The 24,414-nt window shown below is 51.9% G+C and overlaps 9 protein-coding genes across 9 annotated transcripts; 2 read left to right on the forward strand and 7 right to left on the reverse strand.

The window, feature by feature from the left end:
- Positions 1-438: 438 nt before the first annotated feature.
- Positions 439-3,468, forward strand: J4E92_001377 (uncharacterized protein; the record flags this gene model as incomplete). Its single annotated transcript, XM_051492789.1, has 5 exons — positions 439-449; positions 504-537; positions 585-702; positions 754-1,028; positions 2,446-3,468. 5 exons carry the CDS (start codon positions 439-441, stop codon positions 3,466-3,468), a joined length of 1,461 nt encoding a protein of 486 aa, XP_051358301.1.
- Positions 3,469-4,623: 1,155 nt separating this feature from the next.
- Positions 4,624-5,237, reverse strand: J4E92_001378 (uncharacterized protein; the record flags this gene model as incomplete). Its single annotated transcript, XM_051492790.1, has 2 exons — positions 4,624-5,141; positions 5,234-5,237. 2 exons carry the CDS (start codon positions 5,235-5,237, stop codon positions 4,624-4,626), a joined length of 522 nt encoding a protein of 173 aa, XP_051358302.1.
- Positions 5,238-6,502: 1,265 nt separating this feature from the next.
- J4E92_001379 (uncharacterized protein) lies at positions 6,503-7,606 on the forward strand (the record flags this gene model as incomplete). Its single annotated transcript, XM_051492791.1, has 1 exon — positions 6,503-7,606. The coding sequence occupies one exon, from the start codon at positions 6,503-6,505 to the stop codon at positions 7,604-7,606; it is 1,104 nt and encodes a 367-aa protein (XP_051358303.1).
- A 3,957-nt stretch (positions 7,607-11,563) lies between these two features.
- Positions 11,564-12,895, reverse strand: GEL1_2 (beta-glucanosyltransferase; the record flags this gene model as incomplete). The annotated part of the gene is made up of 2 exons (XM_051492792.1): positions 11,564-12,164; positions 12,213-12,895. The coding sequence occupies 2 exons, from the start codon at positions 12,893-12,895 to the stop codon at positions 11,564-11,566; spliced, it is 1,284 nt and encodes a 427-aa protein (XP_051358304.1).
- A 1,554-nt stretch (positions 12,896-14,449) lies between these two features.
- Positions 14,450-15,671, reverse strand: J4E92_001381 (uncharacterized protein; the record flags this gene model as incomplete). Its single annotated transcript, XM_051492793.1, has 3 exons — positions 14,450-14,797; positions 14,851-15,495; positions 15,549-15,671. 3 exons carry the CDS (start codon positions 15,669-15,671, stop codon positions 14,450-14,452), a joined length of 1,116 nt encoding a protein of 371 aa, XP_051358305.1.
- A 2,945-nt stretch (positions 15,672-18,616) lies between these two features.
- On the reverse strand, positions 18,617-19,515 carry J4E92_001382 (uncharacterized protein; the record flags this gene model as incomplete). The annotated part of the gene is made up of 2 exons (XM_051492794.1): positions 18,617-19,063; positions 19,507-19,515. The coding sequence occupies 2 exons, from the start codon at positions 19,513-19,515 to the stop codon at positions 18,617-18,619; spliced, it is 456 nt and encodes a 151-aa protein (XP_051358306.1).
- Positions 19,516-19,623: 108 nt separating this feature from the next.
- J4E92_001383 (uncharacterized protein) lies at positions 19,624-20,544 on the reverse strand (the record flags this gene model as incomplete). The annotated part of the gene is made up of 2 exons (XM_051492795.1): positions 19,624-20,496; positions 20,539-20,544. 2 exons carry the CDS (start codon positions 20,542-20,544, stop codon positions 19,624-19,626), a joined length of 879 nt encoding a protein of 292 aa, XP_051358307.1.
- Positions 20,545-20,623: 79 nt separating this feature from the next.
- J4E92_001384 (uncharacterized protein) lies at positions 20,624-22,514 on the reverse strand (the record flags this gene model as incomplete). The annotated part of the gene is made up of 2 exons (XM_051492796.1): positions 20,624-22,478; positions 22,510-22,514. 2 exons carry the CDS (start codon positions 22,512-22,514, stop codon positions 20,624-20,626), a joined length of 1,860 nt encoding a protein of 619 aa, XP_051358308.1.
- A 1,064-nt stretch (positions 22,515-23,578) lies between these two features.
- On the reverse strand, positions 23,579-24,132 carry J4E92_001385 (uncharacterized protein; the record flags this gene model as incomplete). The annotated part of the gene is made up of 2 exons (XM_051492797.1): positions 23,579-24,104; positions 24,125-24,132. The coding sequence occupies 2 exons, from the start codon at positions 24,130-24,132 to the stop codon at positions 23,579-23,581; spliced, it is 534 nt and encodes a 177-aa protein (XP_051358309.1).
- Positions 24,133-24,414: the final 282 nt, after the last annotated feature.

A 24,414-nucleotide genomic window follows, 5' to 3' on the forward strand; every position in this document is an offset into this window, starting at 1 on the left:
CGTACGAGGTAGATAGTACGAGCTTCATGATGGCGATCAATCTTATTGCGCAATTATCACGCGAGATAGAACAGTTCTGACGAAAGAGCCTCCTAAATTGTGCGGTGGTGACTCTTCGGGGGTAATCGAGTTGCCGATGAAGGGTGAACGTTTGTCAGCGGGTGGGTCGTCTTAGGATAGCAGTCGCGTCGGATGTGCAGTAGCGCAGTTATTTTGTATCGCAAGGCTTTAGGCACTGATTAGTAGGAATGGGCTAAGAGCAGAATTGCTTGCGCGCAAATGTCTACTGTCCAGACTGAGATGGTGATAGCGGGGATATGAGGGCGCATTGGCGTCTCAAAGTCGCGGGGCTGGCCTGTGACCGCCGATCGCCGAACCTAACATCTTTCCCCATTGCGCCAGACACAAGCTACCGCCATCTTCTCCTCACACGACACCATGACGATCAAGTAAGATGCACTTCCCTACACTGCCCATAGCGAACTATAGTGCTAACAGCTCAGGTACCTCATTCTGCTGTCCCGGCAGGGCAAAGTGGTTGGTCCCTCACCCTAGAATCTCAAGTCCCTTGCTGAAGCTCGTAGCGCCTAGCCAAGTGGTTCACCACGCTCGCCCCCAAAGACAAAGCCAAGATTGTCAAAGACGTCTCGCAACTCGTCCTCGCCCGCCGCACCCGCATGTGCAACTTCCTAGAGTACAAAGGTCAGTGGGTCCGGCAGGGGTAAGAGCTTCGCTAGCTCACACTTTCTCCAGACACCAAGATCGTATATCGCCGATATGCCTCGCTCTTCTTCATCGCCGGCTGCGACTCGACCGACAATGAGCTGATCACGCTCGAAATCGTCCACCGCTATGTCGAGCAAATGGACAAGTACTACGGTAACGTCTGCGAGCTCGACATCATCTTCAACTTCCAAAAGGCCTACTTCATCCTGGACGAGCTACTGCTTGCGGGTGAGATGCAAGAGAGCAGCAAAAAGAACGTGCTCCGGTGTATAGGACAGCAAGACAGCCTCGAAGATATGGAGGTGAGTGAGGTGTGATGACTTTCGGGTCTGTTTCGCCGCACGCACCCATAGCGCCAGCTGGCTGACGCGCCCTGTCGTCAGGCTGAGGACGATATCGTTACCAAGATTATGTAAAAGTGTACGGAACGCACTGTCGCACCTCACCTTCTGGCCCTCCGTCATCGCCGTCCCAAGAGTCCCCACTGACCGCGCCTGATGGCTTCCAGAACGCGGATGAATTCAAAGGCCGACTTCGAGAGAGCGGCATCTTGTAGACCCGATCCGGCATCCGCATACGAACACACATTGTACGGCGTTATTGGAGTTTGGGGTAGGGCTACGGCACACAGTCGACTGTCACAACACGGCTCATGCTAAACACATTTTCAAGGGCAGGCGTCAAGAGCGAAACGATATCACACGGCGCAGGGGTTGGATCATCTGGAGAACGCACTACCTGCCATCCTGCCTTGTAAAGCGGATGGCGGTAGCTGTACTCTATCTACTACAATTCATACACCTCGGACTGGCGGGCTTGCTCGACACAGCTAGGTTTGACACAAGCGGTTCAAGGGCTCGAACGTGATCACACATCATGATATCGAGACTTCACCCTGATAGACTTGACAACTCTCTCTCCCTTTTTTTACTTTTCCTTATGCTGGTACACTTACCGTATTCATCTAGCTACAGGTCTCCACACCACCGAGACACTGCGCACCTGCACTTCGTGACAGCAATTGGTTCGGATCAGCGTTTGGTCCTTCATCCAGAACCTTGACATGCATTCATCAAATGATACGTTGCCGAATTCACGTGGATTCATCTCCAGGCATCTTCTATCCTTCACATGCTCGACCATCAGATGACATGCCCCGCGTACCAGACGCACTCGGCATGGTCGCATACGACTAACATCAACACTCAACACCAGTCGCCTACCCATACACTCTTATCGGCAGCTGTTGTTGGTTGAGAGGCAGGTTGCGCATCGACCAATCAGGAAGGACGACCCGACACACATGCCGCTGTTAGCTCGGCGACACCGCCAAGCTGACCTTCTCCGCAATCGCGACCACGTCGTTAGAGCGACACCGACATCTCACACCACTACCAAGCCCAAGCCATACATATGTCCACTGCCTGCTAGACGATCGTCTGGCCGAACGACAGTACCCTCTCCTCTCCGCAGCCAGCCTAGAGTCGTGTTTACTTGTTGTATCGGTTCGCGCAGGCTACCCCCTCCCGACCACAGCCACACCCACGCCCAGCAGCCACGGCGCGCTGAATCATACCGCATCTCGAAGATCTCGGATCAAACGCGATATATTCTATCATAGGCACTCAGCCCAAGCGAGTCCACATCAAGCGCAATGAAGGTAAGTGCTCGATGCGATAAGGCCAGAGTGACGACATAGCTGACCCGGTGGGACCGTAGTACCTCGATTTGTGCGCCCTCCACGAGGTCAACCTCGCCCTCAACTTCGATACACAAGATACCGCAATCATCGGCGGATGCGATCTCTGGACGATTAAAGCAGCGGGGAGCGACAAGAAGTTGTACAAGCGCATCGAGCGGACGCTCGAGGAGCGGCACAAGGACCTGCTTTCAGCGGTGGCGGGGCTGTCCGAGCAGTCTGCAGCTCAGTTCGCAGACCAACTCGACATCTCCCGAGACACGCCGTTCGGATCCTTCAGCGAAGCAGCAAACCGCCACACCTTCGCATACCTCATCGCGACGCTCAATGCCACACACATCGATTACGACTTCGCGAACACGCTGAACCCTGATGAGTTTCGTCGCGAGACCATCCACAGCTTCATGCACAAGATCGACACTACAATGTACTATCTCCGCCCGCAAGTGTACTCCGCCGGACTACCAGCAGGCGCAGTCACACCGCTTGGGTCGCCGATATGGAGTCCGCGAAGTTGGCACCTGCTCGATACGGAGATGGACATGTCGAACTGTGAATACTATGCATGGGAGCCGTCAGATGACCCCTTCGCTGATGACGGTGCGATTTGGAGTCACCACTTCTTCCTGTACAACAAGGAGCGGAAGCGAGTCGCATACTTCTATCTCCGTGGGATATCGGCTTTGTCGAACTCACCAAGTGTCGCCATGTCGCTCATGTCGAAATTCAAAGCATCAAAATACGAGTCCAGTGCGAATGCGGGCAGTAGGAAGCGCGCGGAATACTGGCTCGGCGATCGTGCTAGGAAGGGACTTGAGGCATATGGAGACAGTGATGAGCTCGACAACATGGTCATTGACCACCCCGGCGATGTCGTCGATGCAGAACAACAGCGGTACCTGCCAGCCAGAGATATGAGCATGGACGCCGAGTACTACGAGAGCGATGACGACAGCGACGTTGAGTCACTGGTAGACCGAGAGAGGGCCGTGAGTAAGATACGGACGATGAGCGAGGGCATCATTGAGAGAATGGAGCTTTGAGCTCCCTGCATCGCCTTCGTAAGGCGTCCCCGCTAACAGCCCCACCTCTAGGTCTGCTACTCGATGGCACTCAACATGCCAGGCGGCTGATTACGAACTAATTTCTTTACGTGTTTTACATGCGGCATTTGAGGCGTTCTGTGGAGTTTGCTGCCTGTTTCTACAGTTGTCTGGCATCTCTTCACCGGCTCGTGAGAAGACGACCCTGACTGACACAAGGCGTTACGGTCGGTGGGAGCGACGCGTTCTAACGTCCTTGTTGCATATCGTCTGAGCCTTGAGATACCCCTGTTTGTTTGTTCTTGTGCTTTTCGAGCGTTTTCGTCTGCTTCTGTATGCGTAGTCGATGGATCGGGCGGTGATGAGAGGATGAGATGTGTTACGTGAGACGTGTGAGAAATCGAGGATATATTGTACATTCCATTACTCCATGTTCGTGTGCTGTTACTAACCGAAATCCTTCTCCTCCACGCCATACAAAAAGAGTGTCCACTTTTCCTCGTCCGACAGGAACGCAGTCCGTCTCTGCGCAAACGTCTAGTATATCTTGCCCTTCCAACAAGACCCCTAAGATCCATCGGACGTCGCCCCACCACCCCAAGCACACTGGAAATAACAATCCATCTGCCTCTTGGACTCCTGAGCCGTACCGCTATCAAACTCGTTACACAACGGCCCAGCCCTCGGGTCCCAGCCCCCAACCTTACAATACGCCGGCGCACTCTCGTCGTTATCCTTGTTCGTCGCCCACGACTGCCCGCCAAGGGTGAATTGGATGTAATCCTTCTGGTTCTCTGGCGTGACTTCGAGGGTGTTTTCTAGCTTGCTCTTCATCATGAGTGGGTTTCCGGCTCCGGCGACGGTTCGGTCGACGTAGCCGATTTGGGCCCCGGAAACGTCCCACATGGTTATTTCGACGCTGAGGTTTTCGTCGTGCGAGTCGCAGGTTTCGTATTCGTTGACGTGGATGTGGCATTGGCCGGGTTGGTCGGCGTAGGGGGCTACGGGTTCGGGTGTTGGCGTCGGTGTTGGCGTGGGCGTTGGTGTGGGAGTTTGCTCCGGACGTTTAACACCAGGGTCGGTGAAGTCCTTGTCTGGACATTTGTCGGACCAGTATTGCTCCTGGAAATATCTTCTTAGCTTATATTGTATGCATTAGAGACAGAGACTTACTGCGCCGTTGAACGCGTAGCTCTGAGCGTTGTTGAGCTTCTCATCATCGTCAAGGTTGAAGCAATTGACAGAAGTTATAGCGTTATCAATGATACCACCAATCCTGTCGTCGGCCACAAAATCGTAGTGCGTGAACTCGTGTAGCATGACAAAAGACAGCGTCCTCGCCGTGTTGTCGATGTAGTCTCGCTTGAAATCCGTACATTCGGTCTCCGAATTCTGCTTCAGGGCAATTGCTTTGGGACACAGGTGGAAGTGTCCATCGGTGGGAGTTGTGTACGCGAACCAACCGTCTTTCTCACAATGGTCGCCGAAGTCAGAACGCTCAAGGACCATTTTCTTAATGGTTTCCGTAGCCGAGTCTGCTGTGGTGTCGTACATATTTGCCATGGTCTTTTGAATGGCTTCTGTGTCGTCTGCATCTTGCTTGCCGAAGAAGCGTTTGAAGTGAACGTTGTCGGGAGCGCCTCCAGCTGCTGTAATGCCTGCTTTGGCTAGGTCTGCCTATACAGTCGAACGTTTGTTAACGATACGCTCATTTTGGAACAAAAGCAACAAACGGAGGTCTTCCTTCGCGTGACTGATTACGTACCCATTGTTTGAACGCTTCGTGTATCTTTTGTCCGTCTTTCTTTTGATCCTCATCTTTGGGATCCCAACCCAGCCACTGGAATTCGTTGGGAAGTGCATCGCCGTAAGGGTAAGACACAGGGTCTTCTCGCTTCACAGCGTGGACTTTGCTACGAAAAGTTAGTTCGACATGGCTATCAGACATGGTAGAAGTGTGACTGACCCATCGATGGGCTTAGCGGAGGTAAGCCGACTGATTGAAAGCGCTGTCGCAAGGATGCTCGGATTGAAATACATTCTCGTAGTGGTAGAAGGCAATTAAGCTAAGTAGGTCTGGCTTGTGGTATCATCAAGAGTCCAGTGTTCAGACTACCAGTGCTTTATACACAACCGCTGGGGCTATTTCCACTCGGGCATTTATCGTACATCGCCAACATACGACCTCCATAGAGACCAGATTACGCCTGAGTCCACGGGATGATGCCGCCTTACCTCGTGATTTCTGGGTAGTCGCTGGAATCTCGGGCTTTCCGAGTATGTGAATAGGGCCTTGAAACATGGCTATGATGATTGATCGAGACATTTGCCGTGGGGCTGGCCAAGATGATCGATCGAGACGAGGGAATAGTGAGGATACAACGTCGTGTCAATCTGCCTGATGCTTCTCTTGGGGCCAAGTGGCTGTGACTTGGAATCCGCACAGATCGTCTTCGAACTTGATCCCGCAGCAGTCGCACGGCATCTAGGTACAAAAAACCATCATTGTTTCAGTTCGATCGTGATAGAACATGGTGTCCAAGGCAGAATCAAGGAACTATCGCCCCCATTGAACAACACGGTGGTTTTGTTCTGGGGCGGCTTACTTTCAACATTACCATGTAGCCTTAGTAATCGGTCCAACAAACTCTTCAGAAAACAGGCGGCCCGGATCCTTTAACTACGTACAGCCATGATTACGGTATGGCGCGTAGAGACCTCGGGAGGTGATACTCCACGATGGCTATGTCGTCACTTCGCCCCGTAAGCATCCCCATTTCGCCTTGCGCCCTCGTAAATGTTTCATTTGGGGGGCGGAACGGAAAGAATTACTGCGCATGTTCAATGCGACGAACGAGAACAAGGTCTGGGGCGTTTTGGTGACACCCGACCAGAGACTAGCGCCGTTGACGTCACATCACCATGGGTGCCTGGGTAGGCAAAACCACCGACACATCATTCCTTATATTCGTCGTCACTGCATCAGAAAACTTGAGAGATCTGATAGCGGAGAACTATTGTCGCAACATCTACCATGGCTCCTTCTATCAATTTCACACTCTACACCAGTGCATTCTGCTACATTGACTGCAGCGATACGTTCGACATCAGCCTTGTACGCAACGTCGACTACCACTCTAAATTCACCATCGACACCAAACACACCATCTGTGATCCTGAGGCGGCATTTTCCAAGGGCTTGTTCGAAATCGTCGATGCAGAGACTGGTGAAAGTGTGAACTACCTGCCTTCCAGCACTGCTACTCAAGACATTGAACGACGACTTCTTGTACTAGACCCCGAAAAGCTCGAAAGCTATATCATGTGGTCGACTCGTCCAGGCACTACGGTTTCAAATCCTATGCCTTATGCTTTCGATCCATCATCGTTCGTAGCGGGGAAAACGTATACCATCCGTCTCCGGTCTCATGGCATTACGACATGGTACACTGGTGAGCATCATGACCCATCCAATTTACCCGAGCCGGAAACAGAAGACATACCGCAGCCATCTCCGCCACTGCCTAGCTACACCTTCAAAGTCCTCGCCACAGTCCCTAAGCCACCACCTATCCGCCCAACCATCCTGACCTCCACCGACACGATATCCGTCTCAGGCAACCCACCATGCACCATCACCCTCGTCTGGCGTCTAGATACTACCCGCACCGACATCACAAACACAAAAGGCATCGCTGTCCTACGCTCCATCCCCCACGGCCGCAACAAAGCCAGCGTCGAACTCCGGGACCTCAAAACCGGAAAGAAGCGCGGGCCCATGAAAGGCTACAGTCCCCCCGACGCAGATGTAGAGGGCGAAACCGATCCTTTCCCACCCAATGATACCGAGCTTCTCGTTTTCGAGAACAGCGAGACTGTGCATGAGAGGAGTTACACACTGATTTCTGATCCGGAAGAAGCGGGGATTTGGGGCTCGGATACGAGGTTGTTGAAGGTGGGAGAGGAAGATGGGAGGTATGGGGTTGGTATGCTTAAAGGAGACTGGGCTTGGGTGAGCAGGCAGGAGGTTGGAGAGGAGGTTTGGGGGGATCGGAAGAGGCTGAGGGGGGAGTTGGGGAAGGTGCCGATGAGGAAGTGGAGGGCGGATGATGTTAAGGTAGTTGGGATTGTTGAGTAAATGGGCGATGGGCGATGAGCGGTGGGCTGTCGCCTTCGAGATAAATGATTTCCAAAAGGTCAGCGGTTGTTGGTATGTATATTCATAGTATAGATGACGAATTATCACATGTATTGGAGGACCCTTCCCAAAGAGGCAGCCTTGAAAAGTTATGAGACGGGCCGTCGACACTATCCGCAGCTAACCGATCTTTCTGAATCCATGAGAGCCACTATAGCCGTTTTTTTGGTGCCCAGGGAAAGAGAAGACATGGCCGTGTGTAGTGCTATTTTTAGAAACCTTGAGGATCAAGGAGACTTGGTCTGCATCGTTGGTTCGACGTTCAGTTTGTGGTCTTTTATACTCCTCAAACTCTTCGGGCAAGCGTCAAGCCGTGAGACATACACATGACGCACCGTGACTGAGTGTACGTCGACAGCCCAGAATGTAATATTGACGAGGGAAGCAGTGGCATACAGTTGCTTCCGACATATAATTATTTCGACGACATCTTTGGAGAAGGAAGTGGGAAGCTGTTCATCCTCGTGGCGGAGTTCAGTACTCTCATTCAGAGTATGTTTTGTCGTTTCAGTGGTTTAGAGGAGGCAACAACTGAGTTCGACCAGTATAGTTTTCGAGCCGAGCAAACGAAGCAGACATCGTTTGGTCGGATGCTATTTTGATTTCGACACCATACTCATCGATACTGTAAGTCCTTCTTTTTGTTGGTATTATAAAGTAAGTGAAGATAGAGAAACATCCAGCCTCAAGAGTAGGATTTTATACAGCAGTCAGCAAGCCTCGTTACTCATCGAAATGGCAATTCGAATTTTGAGAAATTTCGACTTCGCCAACTCGGCAGGAACCAACCATTGCGTGAAGCCACGCACGTTTCGGCAGGCCCACAACATCACAGAAGGTCTTGTAGTTTTCTGATGCAGCTGAAAGACATGAAAAGGCGCTGCACTTGTTTTTTTTTTTTTGGGTAGGGTTGGCAAGAAGGTTACATGTTTTGTATTGGAAAGTTGTGGAAGCTCGGAAGAGCCAGGACATGTAGCAAGAACCTCTTGGTTCGCAAACCCATGGGACTCTCTTTGGTATGTTTTGGTAAGAAGAAGATACGTATAGGTAAAGGAAGTGAGAGCTTGCAGTCCTTGGATTTTATAGACGAGAGAGTACCAAGTGGCGGAACAGACATTGCCATCATAGCATGTAGTTTTAAAATTGCCGAAAGGCAGAACATAGAGCATAACTCTAAGCGTTTTGGTAAACATCAGAAGAGATGTGCGGATGAAGATGCGAGAAGAAACCGAGCAACAAGAGCGTATTTATATGCCGTCAGGTACTAGGCACACCGCCGCCGCAGCCCATGTATTGTCCAGATTTGCTTTTTTGGTGCCTGCAACGCATGGCTGCTTTCTTGTCTACGTTTGAGAATCTGCGCCAAACCAGTGCAAATAGATTCGAGATCCGCGACTGTGTCGATCATATCCATATCTGGTAGAGGTTTCTTGGTGGTAATGTGTGAAAACATATGGTGATCGAGCGTATGTTTTAGTATGTCGCAACAGAAGACAGGACAGAACATAACGTATGCGATGGTTGATTTTGGTACCAGAAGTCCCAAAGCCATATGTATATCGGAGGAGGATTTTGGGAGCGGAGAAGCAGCCATGGGCTATTATTTCAGGACTTTTCGGTCCAAAGCGGAGGAAGTGCTGGAGAAGAAGTAAAGAACAAGAAGGCGCTTATATAGTAGACCAAAGGCTTCAATCCAGGAGAACTAGCGAAGTACCCGGCAAACATTTTGCGGGCAGCGCGCCACACATCGAGTGTCTTTGTTGGCGCTTTTTGCGACATGAACCAACTCTTTACATCTTTTAGTAATGCCAGCGCAGAGGAGAAAGTCCATGTAGACTATGCAGAATCCTTTTTCTTGTTTCTCGAGGCAGAGACAGTCATGAGAAGACGTTTAAGGGATTTTGGAGAAGAGCAGGGCAAGCCCACATCAGAGTTCTGACCGAGCTGTTTAATAAACATTCTTTTAGATAAGTAGAGAGTAGAATGGCAGAAGTAGGAAGCCAGGAGGAAGACGGTTCATATATTGATATCGTGGCGAGGTGTCCAGAGAAGCATGGGGGCAGTAGATCGTCTTTTGGATGCACGCAACTCGCTGGTGTTGATTTTGTTGTGTAGCTCGGAGACGAAACGAAGACGTCAGCTAAACGAACTGCTTGTTTTCAAGGGAGCGAGTCTCGCTGCTCATCTTTGGATTGATTGTTGCTTTTCAGAGGACAGACACATTGGCACTCTTGTATAGTGTTTTTGGAAATAGAATCAGGATGTGCAATAGGAAAGAGGAAGAGGAGACGCCGAGTGCAAGACTTTATACTCTCTTCTGGCGATGAACTCGTTAATGCACCGCCAGCGCGCCCCCAGACACATCGCAACGGTTCGTGTTCTTTTCTAGGCTTGCTTCACAGCACGACAGTGCCGCATAGTATTTTCCCATTTTTTCTTAAGTATTTTCGAGAAAGCTCATGGGTCTGCTCGAGCCAGTCGCAGAACATCACAGCATAGCCCACTCTTTTCTTTTAACCTCGGAGCAAAGCAGCAGATCGCGCATACGCTAGATGATCTGTCTTTTTGAGTGCCGGAGCAGAAGAGCCATAAATTGTTGATAAGTGGGTTTTGGAAGAAAGAGCAGAGCAGAACCATGTGTCCTAGCTCTTCTAATTTTGAATAATGAAGAAGTAGAGTGGTGTACAAGAGAACAAGTCCAGAAAGCGAAGTATTTATACGGCTTGATCGCCTTGAACGCATGGAATGAAGTCTTGCCGTCTTCCACCGCACATGTCAACGACAGGATTCGTTTTTGGAAAGAGACACGCTCATAAAATATTTGGCTGTTGGTAATTACGGCTGTAAACACACGGGATGAAAACAGAATAGCAGCATACTTGTAAGAGTAAAAGCTTAGGACTCTAAATAAAAAAAAATAAAAAAATTTGGCTGTTGGTTTTTTGCATGGAGACAGATACCCATAGCGTGCTTTTGTTGCATCTTTGGTAAAAACGAATGGAGTTGTGTAGATAAGAAGACAACAACTCCGGCGTGGGAAAGTGACTTTTATACCTCATCTCTCAGTCTTCTCGCGCCGCACGGTGTTTTGATGAAGTGCGCAGTTCGAAGAAGACATGATATCCACATTGTAATTTTTGGAAACGCACCGCACAGTCATGAAATGTTTGGAGTAGATATTTGGAGAAGACGCAGAGCCATGTGGTTGTTGACAGTGTGTTTTTTAAAGTAAAATGTAGAAAGGGTAGTTTTAGGCGCAACTCTCATGTAAGGACGCAGCGTGTCTTTTTGGAGAACGCGCGACGACGGCTTGGAATCATAGCGTGCTCATGCTGCGTTTTGAACCGGGGTTTTATGAGGGCGGATAGCAGGTGTGTTGTAGTAACGGTAGCTCAGAAGAAAGAGGCACACATGTGTTTTCGAAAGTTATTTTTTTGAACAAAAGCGCGAACATGGAACTGCAGGCGTACGCATTTGGAAAAGCGAGGTGAGCTCGTGGATGTAAGAAAGAAGCAGGAGATCACACCGTCGACATGGATTTATATGCAGCCATGCAGCCCAGCAGGTCAGAGCGCCATGCCAACACCCAACCTTGTCTTAAGTCAACATCAAAGTACCAAGCGCATAACAATCTCAACCACACTCACAACCAATCAACGTGGATTTTTCAATGTGTTTGTATTTCCTGATATATACTGAGATACTTGAAACAAAGAGAACAACAAGAAAAAAACATGGGACGCCAGGCCGACGACAAAGTCAACCAACTCCCATCACAAAAGCGTTTCAAAGCCAATGCTACTTGGAAAGGAAGAACCAAATCTATCCCAATAACGTTGCCCGCGCTGGGTCGTTGCATTACATGGAAGAAACACACGCAGCTCTACTGGCAGACTCTTACAAGATGAGAGCACCGCCGAAGAGCGAAGAGGCGAGGACAACGGCGCCGCAGACGAGGGGAGCGAAGCTGAACTCAGGGCGGATGGAAGCGGCGGCGCCCTCGGAGCCGGAGGGGCTGCTGCCACCGGTAGCAGTGGGGACCTTGCCGCCAGAGGTAACAGCACCAGAGCCGGCAGGAGCGAGGTTCTCGTCGGAAGAACCAGCCTGCTGGGAGCCAGAGCCGGAGAGACCGGGGCCATCACCAGCACCCTTCTTCATGAGGTCAAGGGCACCGGAGGGGACAGCGGGGAGTTCGTCGCTCTTCATGGTGACGTCCCAGGTCTTGGACTGGTCGGGGCAGGTTGCGGGCTGGCCGTCCTTCTTGTAACCACCGTCGCCACTGGGGTTCTTGGTGGCGGAGAAAGCGTCCTTGAGGGCGGTGAAGTCAGCGAGCTCCTTGACGGAGTCGCCGTTGATCTCGACGAGACCGTAGTTGGAGTCTTCCTGGGAGTATTCGTAGACGAGACCGCCGGAGTAGACGCCGGTCATGTCAGTGCTGTAGAGCGACTTGACCTCCTCGAACTTTCGGGTTCCCTTGTTGCAACCGTACTCGGAGAGGCTGGGGATGTTAGTTAACAGCCTCGTGATATGGAGGTGGGAGACTTACAAGATGGGGATGCTGTAGTTGGCAAATTTCTTCACCTTCTGGTCCCAACCAGAGACGGTGTAGGAAGACGGGTCGCACCAGGAGTAGTCGTTGAAACCGAAGAAGTCGCTGCGGGCGGCGTCGTCACCGCAGTTCATGTAGTCGGCCATCTCGTAGCGGTTGCTCTCGACGTCAGCGGCGGAGTAACCGACGGGGATCTTGCGGAGACCGCGGGCGTTCATGTAAGACTTGATGTCACGGGTGACGGCCTTGACGTAGGGAGCGCAGTTGGTGGTCTTGTCGTCGTTGATGACCTCGTTGGCGGAGAAGAACAACAGTGTGTTGTCGTACTTTGCGAACATCTCGACGGTAGCGAAGATGCTCTGGAGGTAGACCTTGTTGTACGACTTCTGGGGCTCGGCGCGGTTGATGGAGTACTTGGGGGTGTTGAGGTCGAGGGCGAGGTAGATGCCGGCATCGGCAAGGAGACCCATGCAGGCGTCGTGGTTGGCGCTGTTGTCGACAGTGTAGATGCGGACGGTGTTGATGCCGAGCTCCTTGAACTTCTCAATGTCGCGCTTGCAGCCAGCCTCGTCGGCGATGGGGTCCTTTGCGTCGGAGGCGCCACCGGGCTGGTAGTCGACACCGCGGATGTAGAAACGCTCGTTGCCAGCAAAGAAAGCTGAGGATGTTAGTACAGACATGTATCCGCGATGATGATTTTACATGCCATTTCCCTTGACAGTGACGGGGGTGATGTTGGCCCGCTTCTGGGTGGCCGCGGGGGTTGCAGCAGCGGAGGCCGCAAGGACGGCGGCAATGGCAAAGGTCTTCATGATGGTCGTGTGGGTGTTGATGATAATTACAGTTGAGCGATTGTTATAGCGACTGCGAGGCCGAAGTAAACAAGTAAAATACTTATAAATCCGAAGTAAAGAGCAACTCCCGTGAAACGAGTGTTAGAAGTTGCGATTAGAATAAAGGTGTAAGTAGCAAGAAGCACTTGGAGTCGTGAGATTGAAGAAGGAAGGATTCAACGGGGAGCGCAGCAGGTTAAGCAGTCGACTGCGAGGGAGGCGACGCGTCCAATTCCCTAGTGGACTGCGCCTTCCGCTTCTGATAGGCTGCGACCCCGGTGGGGATCGGTCCTGGCTGGGAGACAAGCATGCAAGCAGCGCCAACCCCTGAACAAGCCGCACCAAGCCCACCTCCAAGCAGCCGCCAACGCGCATGAGCCCACCGTCAAGCCTAGCTAAGCAGACTGGCTCGCCGTGGCGATCATGCTTGGACCGACGGCAGTGAAGCGCGCTGAAACACGCGTCCGCCGTCAATCATTCACTGTTTTCTGCTGCGCAGACGCTGGCGATCGGTATCAAACGTCTCAACGCATGCCGCTGCCCATGTCGCGCAGGCGTGATGCCGAAATGACGGCCCACGGCTAAGATTGGATAGACGACGTCATGTGGAGGCATCGTGGGCTGCTGTTGCATCCATGGATCGCATGGCTGGCTGGTCGCTGCTCGCTTCCGAAACGGCGATACTGCCTACGCTGTGCTGTGAAACGAGGTAGTCGGTCCGCGCCTGGCACTGTCTCTTGACATCACGAGCCTTGGATTCTAGTGAGGCATTTCATTGGCAATTCATCGGCTAATCATCAGCCTCCGTATCTCAAATGCTGGGAGGCGGTTTTCTGGCAGGCTAGTTCGCCATCGTATTATTAGAGCCCGGCCAGCCTTCTCAACACAACATGTCCAGCCAGCACATCTGGGATCGAGTTCAAGAGCACGCCCTCTCCCCAAACGGATCCCCCGCTGCCTTGCCGCAGCTCTATCGATTATGCCTGCGCCAGCCGGTCCAGAATCCCAGTAGCGGTCGAGACTTTCATGTTGGGAACGTAGTCTTTGTTTTACGGGCTTTTTGCCATCATACCACCAGCGCGCTAACACTTATTCCTTGCCGACTTCCGTTCGCAAAGGCGCTCGTGTTTCTGGAACCGCCTCGTACCTCACGAACGGGTGTTCTAAAAGTAGACTTCATCTTGTATTGTGTTTACAGCTCGATAGAACCACGCGCGTACCTTCAGATACAACCAAGAAAAACCTCCTTTGTATATACATTCGTCACTGCGGAGTGCAGCCCGGATCATTACTAATAATAAGAAAACAACGAGAAGTCATCAACTTCCCTATACAGAAACATAGTCCCAACATGATATCGCATCCTCGTCTTTTCACACCGCCACATGGTCATTACATCCTCTATTTGTCCTTGTTCTTCAACCCAAAGTATAATCCAAGTGCCAACGCGATAACGGCCAGAATCAGGATGACGGTCAAGAGGATCCACCACTTGAGCCTGCGCGCGCGCCTGGCCGACTTGATGCCTTCGTCCAGCTGCTTGTTCGCATTCTCGGTATCGTCCTTGACTTGTACGGTTTGCTCCTCGGTCCGCTGAATGATGGGTTCTTGGTAGACGACCTGCTCGTTGAGCTGGGTGAAGAGGAGGGCAAGCTCGCCCATGGTCTTCTCGATGCGCTGGATGTCGTTGTGGCGGGCGCGGACGGCGCCAAGGACGCTCGAGGCTTGGCCGCTACGGTTCGACTTGAGCTGCAGGTTGTTAGTGACGTATCTCTTGTTTCGTGCGGTTTGTGTAAACTTACAGCTTGGGTGAAGATGCCCTCGTCACCCAGATCCGAGTTGGCAATCTCGTTGACCTCGGCATCCGTCGCATCCGGGTTGATGATGCGGTACTGGCGCCCGACAGCCTCGCGATACCTCTTGGAGTAGTCTGCCTCTTCCCTCTGGAAGTCCTCTAGCTGTGTCTTGAACGTCCTCTTCAGCGCCTCCACCTGCGTCCTCTTGGTCCGGTCGTTGGGGTCGCGCACGGCATCCCTCTCGAGGAACTTGATCTCGTCTTTGATTTGGGTGTTCCTGATCTGCGTAGCGGTCACGATGCTCTCGAGCTCGGCGGTGGAGCGGTTGTCGGGCGACGATAGCATGCGCTGGTGGACGCTTGCAATGGCTTGGATGTCGGATGTGAGCTGGCCGATGCGCGACTTTGCGCCTTCGATGCGCGCGAAGAAGTCGTCGCGGCTAAGGGGCTGTGGTCCTGGCGCCTCCATGCCTGGGTTTCCGCTCGGCTCGCCGTACGCAGGCATGTTGTTCATGGGCACGTCGGTATGCGGTACGTTGGGTGGTTGGGTGTTTGCGCCGGGTTGCGAATATTGCGATGGCTGCGAATAGTTGGAGTCGCCATGACGTTGGAGGGGCGCCGGCGGGCTGAGCTGCTGGGCCTGGCCGTCATACTGTTTCGTCGCGTCAGTCTTTGAGTTCAGGCGGCGCGGTCGCGACTGCTTACTCCTCCGTCATAGGGGTTGGCTGAGCCGTAGCCAGTGCCGCCATATGGGTTTGATTGCGCGCCGTATCCAGCCTCGGCCTGGCCATACGGGTTGCCGCCGTATTGCTGATAGTTTTGCGACATGTTTGGTGTTGGCTGGGATGGATTGGCAGCGTTGGAGCGATGGTTTCGGAATGCCGCAGTGGAGCTTGAGATGAGCCGCGGAAGCTACGGAATCTTGCGCTGACCGACGGACGTGAGCGCGCGGCGATTAGTCCAACAATTGTTCCGCGCAACAAGACTAGTCTTGGTAAAATGAACAGCGGATGCTGGGTCGCTGGGACTGGCAGTGCTCAAAATCGATTAATTGAACCTTGCCGTGGCCTTGTTTTGATGTGGGCTGCGAGGGAAATTAAATGCTGGGACCCTGTTGAACCAGCGAGCTCTGAGCCGCGAGGACGCACGTCACCAATCGCACGAAAACGGGCAAGGTACGCCCTTAGTCATCGCTAGTGACGATCGCCCGGGCGTAGCGTGCAGTCCCGTGCGAGGCGCAGCACCACCGTCTCCATCATCACGACAAGGCAGCATCGTTTTGATGGACCTCATTGTACACTCTCGTCTTTTCAATACGGTGTGTTGTTCGCGCGATTGCCCTTGGGTAGAAGTACAAGGCCTGCAGCGTACTCAGGTCTAGATCTTGTCGCCCACGGTAATAACCCGAAAGAGGTAGTGTCCGATGCGATATCGATCCCGCCCTGCCGCCATCTTTAACTGGCTACGTTCAAAGACAACCGTGCAACCCGGAGAGCATGACTGCGCCCTCAGCTCTATCACAATATCAGCGCCTACAACGTAGGCTATTGTCCTAAGGCACCGACTCGCAAGCACCACCCTTCTTGGCCGTATGGCATCTTGCTCAGTGTATTCTCCTGGTGTAGAGCGGGAACTATACAGGTTAGAGCTGCACTCATACACGGCGAAGCATATCAATGTCAGTTCGTGACCAATACGTTTTCTACCACCTTATACAAGGGAAAAGCTAAACACCCTAGAGCCTACGTTGACGTTAAACCCCCTACTTTGCATGTTTTTATCTTGATGTAGGCTCTAGGGTGTATCTTTTTTCCCTCATATGAGGGCAACGACTAGAAAGAGCCATCACAAAGATTAAGCCAACTTGCAGGATCGTTGGAGAAGAGTATCAGAGAGCGGATGCATCACCTTCTTCTTATGCGGGATAGACTTAAGTGGCGCTCCTAGATGCAAGAGCGGTTAATTTTTGTCTAGGAAGAGCTTATAGATCACGAGCTTCTTTCTCCAGAGTGCATTATAAGGAGAATAGAACTAGACGCAGCTATAATATCTAATCTAGTTTGTTTTCTTAGCAATACTCTTCTCCTCTTTAAGTATGCACAAGACTTAAGCAACTTAGCTCGCGGCATAATTAAGAAGTCCCCTCAAGACACCATAAGAGGCCTACCTCAACGTTGCGCCCCCCAGCATATCAGTATTTGACTGATCAATTTGGTGCTGGGGTGAGCGCTGTGCGTCGAAAACAGTCCGCGTCGGGGGCAATGCCAGAGGAGCTTGCTGGTCTTCACCAGGCTGACGATTTCCATCCTGACGAGTTCCATCCCGACGACCAGAGGTGCCCGATCCTCGCACTTGCCCTTGTGCTCCCGTAACTCCCATCGCGTTAGGGTTCTCCGTCCGGCTGTAACAAGTTCTGCGCCGTGCGGTCATGAAAGGCGCAACCTCATTCGGTCTATGCCGTTCCTGTAAACCCGCGACGAAGAAGGCTGCTTGGCTCTCGTAGCCGCTCTGAACTATCCAAGTACGCAAAGGAGCGCGCCATTTAGTTAGCTGGCCGGGGCAATCAAGCAAGCAGTGATGGTAATCTCCGCACCAGCTACAGGGGAAATGGCATCGGTTTGCATATAGGCGTTGTTGAAGGACGTCCCATGGAGCTGTGGGGTTAGTAGATGAGACTTGATTGTATCGGGCTGACTTACGCTGCTGTTCTGGCCTTGCTGCTCCAAGGGGTGACACAGGTTGCCCGTGCGTGTTAGGATGAGTAACCGTTGCTGAAAAGAATGGGTACCCCGGGGCGTTGTTTTGATAGTAGATTCCGCTGGTATCCTGGATAGAACTAGGGGCATACGAGTATACTCCTGGCTGGTTCGTAGTGAGATTTGGAGTGTATGCCATTGTTGGACAGCCGAGGCCACCACCGCTATTGTCCCAAGTTCCAGAACCGTAATGGCCGTTTGGAGCGGTAGAGCGTCCACTCCTTTGGCTAAAAGAACCGCCATTACCACCGCGGAAGTTGCTTCCTCGTCGTACAGGGCAATTAGCGCAGTCTTTTCCTGCGTGAGCAGAGTTAGGGCAGCCCACACAAAGTAGCTCACAGCTCTGCTGATAGTGCGGGCCAGCGCAGTTGAAACACCAAACCATCGTTGCTGAGACTGGAATGAAGAAGTACCTCGAGCGGATCAAAGATTGAGAGTATGCCACTCACCGGCGGTAGATTGTGTTAGCTCTGGTGAGATGCAGTAGAGAATGAAGGCAATGAATTTTACCGGGGTCTGATGTAGTCTTATAGCCTTCTTTTGACATCTTGCAAACTTACATCGTATTTGCTTTACCGTGATTTCCACCAGCAATCCAGCTGTGCGGGTACGACAGTTCTTACCAGGTGTGGCAAGCATTGCGCATTGACAGTTGTGCTATGCGCTAACCTACTTGCTGCTTACATCTAGCTGTTTTGCAGCAAGCAGCATAGCTTCGCTGGTATGTAGATTTCACACGATAGCTCTGTTGAGGTCGGACATTGAGCAAAGTATCAAAAGTTGGTCGTGTGTATACACATCAGAGAAGCTTTAGTCTATTGCGAGAGCAAGTACAATGAAAACTAAACGAGTAGAAAAGGCCAACTGCAAAACCAGGACCGCGAGGAGGCTAACAAAGGGCATAACGCAGATAGCAAATACATGTGATACAAGGAAATGAGAGACACACCAGCAGTCTCGCAACACCTACCACCCACCCCCACACACCAGGTGTCGATTCGATTCCACCGCCAACCCTCACATCCAGAACATCGTGTCCCTCAGACACGGATCCCAAGGATTGAGCCACGGCTTCCCATCCACATTCTGATCCTTGAACTTGTAGAAGTCATCTTCGACCCTCTCGAACACAAACCTCCTCAGACCCAGCACGATCTCCTTTCGATGATCAGCCTCTGTTGCTTTCCTGTCCTTGAAGTACTTCTTTTCGTCTTCATTGTCGGCGAACTGTCGGTTCTTCGGATAGAGTGAGTCAAGCAATGTCGTATATTGTTGTTCAAGGCGGTGCTTTTCCCGCGTGAGGGCTGCTTCAAGATTACTTGGGCCTACGACGTCTTCAGTCTTGACAAAGTATCGACGCATGTAAGTGCGGCTGCGTTCGCATAGGCGGTCGGCGTAGTAGGTAGGCGAGGCGTAGGATACACCGACTGTCCCGCGGACGTAGGAGAAACAGATAGCATGAGTCTAGAACAAGTTAGTCATGCTTCGTTAGAACGGGCTCGTGGGGATTCTTACCAGATCGCGCAACTTCTCCAGATCCAAGCCCTCGATTCCAGCCTCCAGGATGAAGTAGTGAGTGGGCTTCGCCGTTCCTTTTATAGCTGAATGAGACTGCAGGAAGAAGTCTTGGTAGTATGGAGACGTGACGAGCTGATCAACAAACAGACCAGGCTTCGTGTTGTAGTTACCGAATGCGTCGCGATCCGGGTAAGTCGGCTTCTTCTCGCCTCGCGGAGGGTCTGGCAGCTTATGTGACATTGGGTAGAAACGTGTGTGGTGACGTTTCGTGACGACTACTGCGGTCAGGCCCACCTCGGAAGTCGTACCGAACTTGTTCGCCAGCTTACTGTAAGCGTCGCGGATAGCTTGCAGTTCTTTCAACTTGACTTGTTCGTACTGGGTCGCACTGACACCATCTCTGTAGTAAAGGATGTTCTTGGGCAGGGTCTTCTTTTCGCTGTGGCGTATCCAGTCGTCGAGCCGCTCGGTAACCATGGCTTCGACCTCTTGGATGATCTGTGAAGTCAGTTTAGCGATTTGACAGAAAGACTGGAGATGAAACTAACCTCTCGATCCGTTATTTGCTCAGGCTTCGCATTGCCTTTATCATCTTTCGCTTCCTTCTCGATACGCTGCAGGCGTGCAGAGCCAAGACATCTACCCGCTGAGTAGTCCACAGATCCGACTATCGAAGCGATAGATGGGCAGCCGTCGAATGCACTTGGCCCCGCATGAACTACATCAGCACCAAGCACCATAACATCCTGCTGTGACAGATACGACTGAACGTCCTTTACCGAATGTGTGAAGCCGCCTAGCTTGAGGTTAATCTTCATCATGATGTTGGTGATGCATTCTGCAAGGAGGTAGTTTTTGTCCGGGGCCGAAAACTTGCTCACAACAACGACCGATTGGAGGCCGGATGCCCTCTCAGCTAAAGTCTTGAATCGTGAGTATATGCCTACGTTCGGCTTCGGTAACATGAGGATGACCAGATCGTAAGCGTCGTCTTTGGCAGTCTGCAGAGCAGCTTCTAGATCGCGGATTTCAAGGTCTTGAAGAGCAGTAGGAAGCTGAAGGTCGATGTCGCTAGCAGTGAGTCCACACCGATTCAGCTGTCGTTTGATCTCATCGGAGTACTTTGTAACCGAATCATCGTCCACGGCGAATTTATGTTGCTCTCTTGGGTAAACTTGATACGTCTTGCCGAACTCGTCCTGACGATCTTGTAACGGATCCTTTCGGATGCGGAGGAAGCCAAACTTGAAGACTTTTGGCTTGGTCGAAAAGAAGACAGAATCGGGAGGAACTTTCCAACGAGCTCCACCAGCCGCCGGGAGCGTCACTGGCTTAGCTTGGCGTCCTTCACTAGGATTGGTAGAATTGTTTGTGACGGTCTTGTAAGACGGGCATGGGTATCGGAGTATTTGGCAGGGAACTTGCATCATGGTGGGAACAAGTTGAATCGGTACTTCGTTACTGTTTCCCTATCATACAGAGTTAGCTCATTCATGTTTCAAGACTTCAAACACTTACTACGTTGCTGAATAGAGCGCTCGTAACGCTTTGCTGATCGAAGCCCAGATTACGCAGTCCTTCGTTCTCGATGAGGGCTCGGCTCTCGTCAGGCTTTTTCGCAGCCTCTTGGACCATCCCACTGGCGAACTTCTCTGGAACTGGCCGTCGATAGATTTGCCATGGCAGAATTTGGAGTTGCTCCTGGGCATACCATACAGGTTCCTTCTCCGTACCACAATTGATAGCTTTCCGCGTTGTGTCGGCTGTATGCCCGAAGGTGTCTCTGAGATAATTTACAACGTTGATGTGATTTCCTGTCTTTCTGTAAGATCCATCGGGATTCTTGGCAAATGTTCCGTCGGCATTCTTCACCCTCATCTGGAATGTCAGAGTGCCCAGGGCGGGGCCGATGAAGTTGACCTTCTTGGTTCGGCTACTGGCACTATTTAGCTTGTCATAGTTTGCTTCTTCGCCTGGGATCCTGCGTCTATCGGTTACGACAAACACTCGGAGACCTTTGAGGTTGTCTTCTTGATGACCACCAAAGGTATTTGTATCTTGGAGGAAGTTGCTGACGAGAATGGGCTTGAAGAACGCACTGGTTGCCAGGTTGAAGTTGAGAATGATGCATCCTGTACCGGGTTTGACATTGTAATAATAGCCGCGCACGATCTCGAGAGATTGAGACGATACCTGTCCTGACCAGAGTAGTGACCTCGCGTCTTTAACGAAAAATTTGTTGGCAGACTGGCGGTAAAGCTTGCTGTCATCAAATGTCTTCGAGATGACGAGGTTCAGACACCGAGATATGACGTCAAAGCTTTGATTCTCCTGCTGAGGATCCGCGTTTGAGTATCGTTGGAAATCACTGACGTCGATCTTTCTCACCAGTTCGAACTCAAGCTCGAGGGAACTGGTACCGTCTTGAAGTGTCATTTTCCAAAGGCCAGTGGATTCGTTGTCGCCTCTAATTGGACCTTCCAAGATGTGTTGATGAAGGTTCTCCCAAGCGACGATCGAGTCAAAGTTGTTTGTGACCAACTTGGTGTTGTGTAATTTCAAGAACTCCCAAGATTCGATAGCTTTCTGGTAAACTAGCTTCGTCCTCCTCTTGTCTTTGCTCCCGATGTTGTTGATCTTGTACTCATAGAATACGTCTGCTGAAACCGAATACTCGAAGTGGTTTGTAAGCACTTTCCTCTCCGGTTTGAGGTCGAGGAAATTCTGACGTATAGGATGAGTGGGTGACTCGATCGCACCGGAAGTCTCTTTGGCATTCTTCACTGCTTCAGAGAGCTTCCACTCTCTACCCACACCATTCGGCGTTTTGTCTTCGATGCTCAGATTTCGGAAGTCCGGATAACTCAGCTCACCCGCGAATGTTGCTGGAGAGGTCGCGCTTGCCGTACTAGCGAAACCTCCACGATTGCCTCCGCGATAACCCCCACGACCCCGTCCGCGTTGATTCATATCAGAGCCTCCCGGGGATGCACCGCGACCGCGACCCCGTCCGCGACCGTGGCCTTGGACTGAGCCATCTTGACTGAAGTTGGTGGGTGACTGCCAAGCCGGTTCGGCGATTGTCAGGTTGTTCATGCGGTCATTCAGAGGGTTCATCGGACCAGGGACTCGCGAGTTACTGGCATTGCCCTGGAAACCTTGGCTTTGTGATCCAAAGGTCGAGGTTGTAGGACGCTGCGCGAAATTTCCCATGAAGCCCATATTCTGCGGAGGCGCGTGGTACGGGATCGGACCACTTCCTCCTTGTTGGAGTGAGGCAATATGGGCATTTGCTTGTGCAGTTATGTTGAGGTCGATGATCCTTTGCCAAAGCCAACTTGGCCAGCGCGGTTGCGCTCGTCTACATTGCAGGATGCTGTGGTTGCTGTCACCGCATCTCTCGCAAGGAAACGTCGCTTGGTACCTGTCGATGATCTGTGCGAAATTCGCCGGAGTGATTTGTTCGATCTCAGTTCGCAAAGGTCGTCGTGATGTGCCCGATCCCACTGACCCACCACGTCCACCACGTCCGCCTCGTCCGCCACCACCTCTATCCGTACTACGTCCGCGATAGCCAGACATAGTCGAGATGAGCCAAAGATTGAACGAATGCCTGAATGAAGCAGCGGTGAAGATCCACTCCTGATACTGACGAGATGAAAAGACGCTGTGAGAATGAGGTGTAAGTAGGCACGTTATATCCTTCTCTTCACAGATTGCAAACCCATACCCGATTGATTAAGTACCGTGCTTTCTGTCAGCAATCCAGCTTTCATGCAACATACCCTTTGTTATTATCAAAACGCAACCCCAAACCTACATGTAACAACATCTTTATAAGAAGTCGCAAGCATTGCGCAAAGCTAAAATCTTAGGACAAAGCGATATGCCTGCTGATTTGAAGGCGTTAACATCTCTACTGGCGACGAATGTACCTATAATGCGGATCGATAGTCGCGATACGCGCCGACCGATGTACTTGCCGCTTACGTTAAGCTGCTCCGCGGCAAGCAGCATGGCTTTGCGCGTTTGTAGGTTCGCACGATAAGTTCCCTGAAGCTAGATACTCGATAAGAGAGATGTATCGCGTAACAGGCGACATGAGGGTTGATGAGGAGCGCGTGGTGGAAGTGGGACGGGAAGAGAGATGGAGGGACGCGTCTTGGGCGGAATGGGCGCTATTGACACATTGGGTTAGCGCATTGCCTCATTGAGTGGACACAAGTATAAAGCAACTTCGATACAATTCGCCATTCTCAACGCAGATTTTCGATAGTCGGTAGAAGAATATAGCCTTATCTTATGAAGCCATACTATGCAAGGAGGTACGGAACATCGCCACCAAGACAGTTCCGATAACTCCCGAGGTCACCGCGACCAAGAACCAAAGTCTCTCTCTTCATCATCCACCACGCCTCAGATCCCATAAATACCAAATGCCGAGACCCAACCTCAGCCCCCTCACTCCAACCTCTCACTCGGAAACAGCCTCCTCTTCCTGTTACTCCCACTCAGCAAATGTGCAAACTCCGGCGCCACAAACCCCCTGTTGGCATTCCCGCCACCGCCCACCGGCATCGGCACCGTATACTTACTAACGCCCCCATCGCCCCTGTAACTGATATGCTGGCCATACGCGTCCACTGTAGGTCTACCCATCGGCCCATTAAACATGGGTCGGTTATGGTTGACCTTCATATCCCTCGCACGCAGTAGGCCAGCCTTCCTCTTCTCGACTTCTTCCGCGTCGGCGATGGCTTGGAGACGGGCTTCTTCGGCTTTGCGGGCGTCTTCGGCGTCGCGGTGGATGGGACCGCCGATTATGCCGTGGCGGGTGAGGGGGTGGGATATGGAGGGGAGGAGAGAGGTGCCGCGGACGTAGGTGTCGGATATGTCGCCGAGGACTTCGAGGCCGGTTGTTGTGCCTGTGTACAAGGCTGGTGATTGGGGGAGGCGACCTAGAGACGTCAGTATGTATGTCATATCGCTTTTGGATATGGTTGTTACTTGCCCATTGGCATGCCCACTTTCGGTTTTCCGTACCAGAAGGGCTCGATGTTGAGGATTTGGGCGCGCGCTTTTTGAAGAGTTTTGTCGTCGTCAAATCGTTCTTCCCAGGAGAGGAGGGTAAGGTCGCGGAAGGCGTGGCGGAATGAGCGCATGGCGGTAGCGAAGTCACTGCCGCGGGGGCATAGCTCGCCGTTGTACGGAGCCTCTGGTGTTGGGGCTGGCTTGGTGATGAGGGAGAATAGGCGGTTGGCTTCGGAGTGCTGAGTAACTTCGTTGCTACTCAGATA

Source organism: Alternaria infectoria, assembly GCF_024043175.1.
Source record: "Alternaria infectoria strain BMP 0036 chromosome Unknown scaffold_1, whole genome shotgun sequence".
Lineage (NCBI taxonomy): Eukaryota > Fungi > Ascomycota > Dothideomycetes > Pleosporales > Pleosporaceae > Alternaria > Alternaria infectoria.